This window comes from Alexandromys fortis, unplaced genomic scaffold, assembly GCF_014885135.2.
Source record: "Alexandromys fortis isolate MF-2015 unplaced genomic scaffold, M_Fortis_MF-2015_v1.1 scaffold_36, whole genome shotgun sequence".
Taxonomy (NCBI): Eukaryota; Metazoa; Chordata; class Mammalia; order Rodentia; family Cricetidae; genus Alexandromys; species Alexandromys fortis.
Genome location: NW_026067915.1, coordinates 3,241,435 through 3,251,387, shown reverse-complemented (window position 1 = coordinate 3,251,387; position 9,953 = coordinate 3,241,435). Strand labels below are relative to the sequence as shown.

The 9,953-nt window shown below is 54.1% G+C and overlaps 1 protein-coding gene across 1 annotated transcript in view; it reads left to right on the top strand.

Annotated features, from left to right (window-relative positions):
• The first annotated feature begins 833 nt into the window (after positions 1-833).
• The window catches only part of Ephb1 (EPH receptor B1), a 431,506-nt gene continuing 422,386 nt past the window's right edge, over positions 834-9,953 (top strand). The window contains exon 1 of the mRNA XM_050139404.1: positions 834-1,159. Within this exon, the coding sequence (XP_049995361.1) occupies positions 1,102-1,159 (58 nt within the window). The 5' untranslated portion in view covers positions 834-1,101. The remainder of the gene's footprint in view (positions 1,160-9,953) is intronic.

Here is a 9,953-nt window from a genome sequence, read left to right as displayed (position 1 = left end):
AGAATGACTATTTCCAGAACCCTGTCCTGTGGCTGGAGAACCCAGTCTGTCCCACCCACTTCCAGGCCTGGTCCACAAGATGTCCTTCTCTGGTTTGGTACCGTGGGATTCCCATGTTGTCAGACTGCCTGCTTCTTCTTCTTTGTAACTCAAGGTCTTCCCACCAAGACTGTCCTGGGAGGGTGTGCCCTACGCACGCTGCTCAGATACCCACCTGGGAAGAGACTTCTGGAGACATGCAGATAGGGATATAATAGGAAGCCTACCAAGGCATCCTGGTTACCCCTGAACGGCTGCCACAAGGGCTCGAAAACCCCTTCGCTCACTCCACAGAAGCATGCCAAGAGTGAACTGTTACGGCAGGAATTCTGAGTAAACAAAACCAGACCGAGAAGAGGCACGCTGCATAGAAGTAGTCAGGAGTGTAGCTCTGGGGTGTCTGTGAAATAAGGGACCTCAATTGACTTCTTGGCTGAGCTCCTCCTTTCCAGCCTGGGGAGCTAGAGTGCGAGGCTGTAGTTCTCCAATATCACCACAAGGGGGAGCGCGGTCCTCTCCTAGAGCCTTCTCAACCCTCCCGCACAGCATTGCAAGCAAAAGTTTTTCTTAAACTAACAATGCCAGTGTAAGGAGGTGCTCGCGCCTGATTGGATGAGGGAATTTTGCAGGTTTGATTCCTTGATTGGACAGGAGGTGTTAGGGGTGGAGAGAGAGCTGATGGTGGGGGGATCCCGCTCCCTCCCCCGTCAGTCTGGCCCGCTCTGTCCTCCCGTAGGCTCCGCTGTAGCTCGCAATGTGACACCAGGACGCACACGCTCTCGCGCGCTCTCCCAGGCTCGCTCTCCCTCATCCTCTCTCACACACGCACGCACACACCCACCTCTCCCATAAACACACACACACACATGCACACCCACATCCACGCGCGCCCGCACCGCCCCACGCGCGCACACTCCCGCCCACGCCCACGCCGCGCTCCGGGGAGTCCGGTCCCGGCCAGAGCGAGAAAGGACACGGAGAAGCCACCCGCCGGGAGCGCAGCGGCGCCCCGGGACGCGGCGCGTCTCGGCTCGGGCTCCGTCTGGGGGACGCTGGCCGGCGATGGCCCTGGATTGCCTGCTGCTGCTCCTCCTGGCATCCGCAGTGGCCGCGATGGAAGGTAACGTACCCTCCGTGGCGCAACTTGGCGGCTGCCAGCTGCCAGTTCTCGGGTGCCGCACGCTTCTCGGAGCTGCTTTGGTTGCTCGGTGTAGCCAGGCGCCCTGGTGCCTGAGGGCAAGGATGTCCCAGAGCCTGGGAGGAGATGGGGCACCAAACTGGGGCGGTACCCACAGGTATGCCCCGGGTCGACTCTGAGCACCCGCCACTGGTTCGCAGAGTCTCCACGCTCCGCGCCCGGTGCTCTCAGATAGCATGATCCCCGGACATCTCCGGCTCGGAGAGCCTGGATCCCGCTGCATTGCGGTGCAAGCTCCTTAGCTCCGGGAGAAGCTGGTCTGGGAAGGGATACCTCGGGCCACCGGGCTCCTAGAGTGGGCACCTTGGGTTCTTTCATTCCCAGGCCTGGGTGCGCTGGCGAGCTGTGGAGCGCCTTCTCGCTTTCCCAGCTTGCTCGCAGTCTGAGGCTTCTGGACTCTGGGCTCGGCAGGCAAGAGCTGCGCGCTGGGGATCAGAGAAGCTCCAAGCCGGTACCTGGCAAGTGGCTGGCAAACAAGGGGGGCCAAGTCCACTGACCGCACCCTGGGGGGGGGGGGAATCAGTCTGAGAACCTGCCGGCTACAATCTTCCAGGGACAGCAAGAGCGATGTGGACACCTTTCTGCCTTTTGAGCTTTATAGTAGGGGTGGTCTGGGGTGAGTGCTGGTCCTGTCTAAACTCATCTGGGGGAGAAGAGACTGCGTGGTTGCAAGCTCCCTTAGCGACACCATCCCTGCTGGCTCAGCGTGGTTGTGCCTCTGGCTGGTGCAAGCCAAACCCGCTAAGCGGACCCCTTGCTCGGCGCACCCGGGAGCCCAGGCGCTCAAGGCTCCCGCGAATCCCCGTGGGAAATCCCTGCTTGCCTCCCCGCCTCCCGCCCCCTTCCCCGCCCCCAATCTTCCCAGCGGAACTGAGGTGCCCGCCACCTCCTGGGGGGCATTAGGAGGGGAGCAGAGTTAGAGTTAGCTCAAGGAAACAACTCCGGGGGGGTGAGATTTTGCCACCTCTGCTCGAAACCCCACTCCACATGGATGTTGCTTGCCAGGCGGATTCCACTCGGACACTCCGGGTGGAAGAGTCGCAGCTCTCGGTTTCCCCTGCTGCGTTCCCGTCTGAGAGCTGACTCTGCCGCCCGGTTGTGGGTTCCAAGCAAACTGACTCGCTCAGTTGAAACTCCATACCAACATTGGTCCAGTGTGCCTGACCCTTCCTGAAAGCACTGCCCCTTTCCAAGAAAAACGGGCATACCTCACGCCCCACCCTGCCACAGCAACGAAGATGTCTTAGCGTTGCTAAGTTGTTTGCTTTGTGGTTATGATGAAGAGAGGAGCAGCGACTAATACATAGAAAGCTCCGTTCTTGCCTTTCCCAACGTGGCTTTTTGTTTGCCCTCGGCCTCCTGCTGCCCTGCCAGGCTGTTGGTCTTCGTGGAGTGTGTGTGTGTGTGTTTGTGTTTGTGTGTGTGTGTGTGTGTGAGACTTTTGGAATGTGCAGGGTTTAGCTTGGCGTGGAGTGTGGTCAGCACCCCAGCGTAGGCTTGAGGTTGACTCCTCGGGAGACACGTGCCGAAGCAGTTGAAATAGAAAGCGATAGATACCAACCCCGCAACAAAGCCGGGTGAGAGCAGTTGAATGTTGGGGTAACCTGCAAGACTGTGTGGGCTAGGGTGGTGACTCGTGAGGTCTGTCGCCTTTAGTGCCTCTGCGGGGTCAATGATTCGGTGTCAGAGAGCAGATAGATGTTCACTTTAGGACGCCTGCTTTTGGTTTTGAGTCTCAATAGATGAAGGAGGACACACACACACACACACACACACACACACGTGAAATAGTTTGCAAAGGAATGAGTGGGAACAAATCAGGCGCCAGGACACATTCTTCCCTCCGTACTTTTCTTTTTCTCAGACTAGCTCCCTTGCCGTCGCCATGGAGCTACTCATGGGTGCCATTGTGTACATTCAGCCCGGTGTACGGGGCCCTGCCACCCAGGCCTGCTGCAAGGGTCCACTTCAGAGCTGAGGCCCTCCTCTCGGTGCAGGGGGGTGGGGGAGCTTTTCCAGTTCCTTGGCAGGAAAGCCTCATTCTGTGAACTGAAAATCTCTGTAAGGGTTAAAAGAAATACCACATTCAGCAGAATATTAAAGCGGCGCCTTGTCCCTGCTAAGCGCGCAGGGGTAGCACACACCATTCGCTACCTCCTTTTCTCAGAAGACAACAGGCAGGTTCGTTTTCTCCTCTCCACACACAGAGCCGCCTTCCCGCCTGCCTGCCTGGGTTGGGGCCAGCCTCATTTGGTTTGTGATGAGTACAGAATAATTCTCAGAGGAGTGGATCAATGAGCTGCCTACACAGGCGGCAGGGCCCTCCCCAAACTCTGCCTCTGGGGGAGGCAGCCTTCTCCTTGGTGATTTCAGCCACTTGTGTGTCTCCCTTCTTCCTGGGAGCTCTGGGGTGGATTTCAGGCAGGTTCTCCGTTTAAGCTGGGGCAGGCACAAAAGAGCTGTGTGTGTCATGTGTGGTCCAGATGGGGCGATGTGGGCCAAGGAAGGCAAGTCCTTATGTGACCTGTGCCTGGGTGATGGAAGGAAGGTAAGAGAGAAAGAAGGGAGAGAGGGCTGGGTGGGGGCAGAGGGATTCTAAGTCACATGCCACCAGGCAGGAAGCTGGTTGCCCCTTATGTGGGAAAACCATGCCGAAAGAGAGCAATTCTTCCCTCTCCCTCCTGTCTGTCTCCCTTTGTAGCCAGTGGCAGGAGGGTACAGCAGCGCAGGGCAAGGGCTTGCTGGGCTTCCTGAATTGGCTTTTAGAGGGGAATGAGGTAGATGGGGAAACTGAGGTAGATGGGAAAAGCCAGATAGTGGGGAGAGCCGCTGACACCCTCTGGGCTTCTGAGCCCTGCCAAGCACCCGCTTCTCCAAGCCTTTGCCAGAGCACGGCCTCTGGCTTTTTGTCTCTAACTCTGTCACTTGGAGACTATCACCCAGAACACCTGGTCTCTCAGTGCCTTGCACTATCCAGTGGATTTAGGGCCTGCCCACTCCAACCTTATGTTCTGAGAACATACCTTGTACTAAAGAGAGATTAGGAAGACACTTGTATATTAAGCTGAAAAAAACCATTGGTAGCTAGTCTGAAAGAGTTCTCTGTAGCATGAAGACTCAAGAGCATCATGTTATTCTAGCATGGGAAAGAGTGAGAGACAATTTTTTGAAACTCCAAAGGACAGCCATTGCAGGCAGGGGTTCTAAGGTGTCTGGAAACCTGTGCATGCCTGGACAACTCGCTGAAGGCTCTTGGCTCCGAGTTCAGCAGGTCTGGAAGAGTTCTGGATGTTTGCACTTGTGTGGGTTTCCTAGAAGATCCCGGTGCAGTTGCCTCCTGGAAATGCAGGTCCACATCAGACTGCAGTCTAACATTTGGATACTGAGTCTACCCTGACTGAGTTGGAACAGCCTGGACAGCTGCAGTTTTAGCAAAATGCTTGATGACTGAGAGACAGGCATGCTGGTGAGAAGAATCCTGATATCCCTCACCCCTCCCCCAGTGTTCACAACACCCTACCAAACAGGTCTTATTTTTTATCATCAAACCCTGTCCCATTTTATACACGAGAAGCCTGAGACACAAACAATTTGATAAGGAATCCCTGCCTGGGAAGTGGTTGAGCCAGGCAGTCAGGTGGTGGTTTGTCTTCTCAGCCACACTGCCTCCCTCCAGCTCGAAGTGTAGGGTGTGCATGCAGGAGGTTCAGCCTGCATTCATAAGTGGGACGAGCTTGGTGCCAGCTCAGCCAGGGACTGCTGGATTCTTTACTGACCAGTAGAGATTCCAGGTTTCCGTGGCCTTGGAGAAGAGATGAGTAAGATGATACTGAAGATAAAGAACTACTTCCCACAAAGCTCCCCCGTGTCTTTCCTCTGGAAACACAGAGACCAGTGTCTCCAAGGAGATGGCCCAGGCCCTGACCTGTCACTACATGGCCATCTGGACCATTCCTCTCACCCGGATCCTTGGAGAAGCTCCCTGGATTTTTTTCCTCGTCTGTCCTAGCCATTTAAGGAACCTGAATATTTCTATTAAATTTGCCTGTCTCCAAAGATGGTGGAGAAACAGAGCATTGGATGTCTGCCCTTCTGAGGAAATTACTATAATAATAAAGTAATGCCTTGGGAGAGATTTCATATTTAAAAGAAAAATTTTGCATGCGAAATGCCTCCCTCTGTCTGCAGATTCCATTTCGGTTGCAGTCGTAGGTGGGTCTTTGGGTTAGAGTGTTCAGCTGCACCGAAAGGGGCTGCTGCCTGAGTGGCTGGCTCAGGGACATCCACACCGTTGAAAATCCCTGATGTTTTAGGACCATCTTGCTGGTCTGATGGTCACATCTCTGAGGGTTAGGCACATCTTCTGGGGAGGCCCGGAGAACAGTGAATGGGTCCTTTGTGTATGGGAGTTTACTTTCCATGGAAACCATGGTCAGGGACCAGTCGGATGCATTACCACACTCCCCTTTCCCATGCCTCAGTTTCTTCAATGTTGAGTCAGACTGGGAGGGGGGATAGCAGGGACACAGAGCTGGCATACTCTAGGGTCAAAGCAGCAGCTGAAGCAGTGCTGGGCAGATTGATAATTGCTAACAAAGTCCTATGAGTGGTAAAGTGACCCCCGTCCCCCGGGAACTGAGGCTAGTGCATGGGTCCTCACAGGCACTTGAGGGCTCTGCTGTGGTCATCTCGGGCGTTCAATGTCCAGACCTCCTAGACTAATAAGGGAAAGGAACGTGGTCAGCGTTGAGAAGGGCCTTGGTCGGTCCAGCACTCCTATGGGGTAGACTATGTTCAAGGAACCTCCATGGGCCAGCAGCAAGTTTAGGCAGTGCAGGCAGCATGGTGGCATGGTCCCCACGGGCACCATGGAGAATTTTTTGCCAGGTGCTTCTCAGTTACAGTAGGCGTCTTTGTCTCTTTATTGAGTTTTCATCTGCATCCCAGCCCAGAAAATGGGTCTTATTTATCTTTTGTGATGCTGTGGCAAAAACAGTTGATATGGACAACTTAAAGCAGGGGACCTTTATTTTTCTCATGGTTTGGGAGGACTCCGTCACCTTCGGAGGAAGGCTTCCATCTGATGAAGGAAGAGGATGCTCAGAGAGAAAGAGGGCTAGCCTTGTCCCCTCCCCTCTCCTTTCCTCAGGTTGGTACCCTCAAGCTATAGTGCCACCCGCGTTCAGGGTGGATGCTTCCCCCATGAGTTAATATTCTCTGGAGAAACAAGCGCACCCCACTGTCTCATCAATCCCTTAGTCTAATCAAGTTGGCCATGCATTCACCCTCACAGGCACACCCCATCCTGCCGTCGTGGTCCACTCCCAAAGCATCTTCCCAGCCTGCTCTCTTACCTTCTAGCAAGTGTGGATGGGAGTGTTAGGGAAAGATGCCCTCAGCTGGTGAGCAGGGGACCTTCACTATACTCTAATGACCCTGCCAGTGACAAGAGCAACAGGATGGCCTACTCGCTAAAGGGGACAAAAGGGATGGAGGAGCAGGCCCTGCACAGATGTTTCCCCAGGTCAGGCGAAGTCTCTGCAGCTGCCGACAACACCATTAACAACTGCTTAAGGAGGCGGCTGGTCGAAGGCTCCCCCAGAGTTCTCCGTGGCAGAACTGGGCCAGTGTGAAAACATCTAGATTTCCTGAGAATCACCAGGTCTCATTTCTGCCCACAGACTGCACCTGAGGCCTCATCTCTCCCCTCCTGCTTTCTGACAGCAAGTGACAAAATGACTGATTTGAATTTAACCTCTTTGCTCTGCTTCTCTGTCCCCTCGTGGGGGTGATAATGAGCAGAGAAATGGGCAGAGGTGGGTGTTTAGGAGGAAAGTGGGCAAGCGAGGGGAGCGGGGGCCTTAACACTGGCTTCCAGGGTCTCCGCACTGGAAAGACAGACACACTCCACCGTCTGCTTAAGAGGCTGCCGGAGCTCAAAGGAGCATGCGCAGGTGCGTCTCCTTTGCAGCCTCAACACGACGGAAACGGAACAGGAGACAAGATTTAGGAGGGGACAGACTGTCCTGGAAGCCCCCAGCCTGGTAGTTCCTGGCTAGAGCCGGAGCTGGACTGTGCTCCCTCCACCCATTCACAGAGTATTTGTCCCGTGTGAGGATGTGCGTGCCCTCAGTGTCTGGGTGCCTGTTCTGGGTGCAGACGAGGGAGCTGACACCTCACAGGTTCACTGCCCTCAGCTAAGAGCCAGACTGGTTTGCCAAACTCTCAACTTAGCACTTTTTCTACGTATCATTGCTTCTGTGTGGATTAAATTCAGGAACTTTAACTTCTAAACCATGAACTTTTTAGCCCTTGTCCTGCCTGATGCTGTTTAAGGCCCCAAATGGCCATTCTTTCTGTGTCTGATATTGGGCTCTTCTCACCGCAGAGAGCAGCCTCGTCTGTTCTGTAAGCTGGAGGGCAACCTCAAGGTTGTGTCTCCCATTTGTACACTCCTTCCGAGAACCCCACATTATCCCTGGGGTCATGGATTGGTTGCTTTTGCCACACAGAATCCAGGTCTTGCCTTTGTTGAGCTCAGGAGCTCCAATGCGGAGTGGAACCTGTGCCCATCCTGAGGAGGTAGTCAGGGGCAGTGTGTGTGCACTAGTGGGCATGTGGAAGAGTACTGTGCAGGTCTCCTGGGGCTCCGTCCATGGTCTCCCCTGCCACAAGCAGGGCCCGAGGCAGATGAGTACCCCGTTTCTTCCCTAGTGCCCTGCCTGTCTCAACCTGGGCCCTGCGGTTGGTTCCCTAACTGTCCAGCAACTCAAAGGAAGGCTCTAGACTGAACCTCAGCTTTGGGTATGAGAAATCCCTCAGCATCTCTCTCCCTGGACAGTGGCTTGCCCTCTGAGGGCCATGGCCAGGACGGGCAGGGAGATGGGCAATTGCGGCAGAGAGCTTGCCTTGTCTGAGAGCCACAGCTGGGCGCTGCAGTTGGTTGTTTTCTTTCCCTGTGCGGTGTTGCTTAAGGCCTTTTCCCTTGTCCCTCTCCCTGATGCCCAGGGAGGCTGGATCCAGGAAGTGAGCTGGGGAAGAGAGAAGGGGCCTCATTCTGGGTGCCCTCGAACCTGTTTCTGCTCCTGAACTCTGCTGCTGCTCCCGGCTGTCTGCTGTTCTTTTCACAGGACTGCAAGCCCCTCCAGGGTTTTCTCCATCTCTGAGGATGAGTGCATTACAGAAATAGGGGTAAGCAGTAAGCTTGGAGGAAAAGAACGGGGTGTCAGGATCACCAGGAAATTCATTAAGTTTGGAGGAAGTGCCAAGAGGTCACTGCTGAGAACATACTTCTGATGGCGGACCATGACTTGGTAATCCGTGTCGTCATGTTCATATCACATGTGTGGCTCCCTTGCTGATTCCCTGGCACTTCCAGGACCCAAGGAAGACCCTTCACCACGCAGACTCTTCCTTTTCTTACTGCCCGCCGTCCCCCAGCACTGCCCTCCCCAGCTCCATCCAGGCACACATGGATGCACATGTATTACAGGCTTTGAACGTCTGATGCTCTTTTCCCCGAGAGATCATCTGACCCTGAGCTGTGGCGTGCCTCTGGGGCTTCAGATGGTCTTGTTGAATTCTTTACGGATCTTTTTCAGGCTAAACCTAAGTTACTCTTCAGGATTCACCCCAGTGGACCCCTTTCCTTGAAAGTATGCCTTGGCCTCAGGGTCTTGTTGCAGCCTCCTCTGCCTCCCTCTGCCCATCCCACATGCTTTGTAATTGTGTATTTGTTTTGCTGTGTCCCACAGCTCTGTGACGCCTTGATGATCGAGGCACTGACTCTCAGCTATCTTGATAGCTGCAGCATAGGCCACATAGGTGGGTAAATCATGTGAATTAGCTTTATGAAAGAAAGAAAAGGCCAACAGAATGTTTAAAATTGAGTCATGAGTATTGTATCCATCTGCTGTGGTCATAAAAGATCTTAAAGAGCCCCCCCCCCACAAGTTATCTGTTGTGTTTTAAGGAAACCTAGGTGTCAGAGAGAAGTCACAGGGATGTCCTAGGCACCCCTCTGGCTCAGGTTCCTGCCCATGACCAGCATCAGATGCTGGATATGAATGAATTTTCAGATGGCTGCCACTCCATCTTTTGAGCTACCACTGCTTTCCCTGAGTGGCCAGGGAGCAGAACTTCTTCATGAGTTTTGTGCGAACTTCAGGCTCAGGAACGAAATGAGTGCCACCATTGCTTACAGACGCGGACTTGGATTGACTAACATGATAACTGGTAACTGGAATTTCTTAGAAAGCCCTAGAAGGAAAAAATAAAAGAACAATGGTAGAGAAAATAGAAGTGGGGGGGGCTGGGATGATGTAGGAGATACGGTGTCTCATTCATGCAACATTTAACGAAAATCTGCTCACCTCCCACGGTGTGCCTGGCATTGTGCAGAATGAGGGTGCTCCATGTTCAGGCTACTGGGGCACAGTTGGCCACCAGACAGATGAAGGGCACAAGGTTTAATTCCAGGGCAGATATGAAGGGGACAGACAGGATGTGACTGTGAGTGCTGAGAGCAGGCGTGGGAAACCCAATGTTGGAGACAGGAGGCCGTCTTTCTTTCTGTGTGAAGGGCAACATAGCAAGCAGACATGCCGTGCATGGGAGATAAGCATTGATTTGACTGGAATTCTGTCCGGTCCAGCCGAACCAATGTGGCAGAGGCTGCTTTGCATGGCAGGTGAAGCGTCTTGTCCTCTGAATGTCA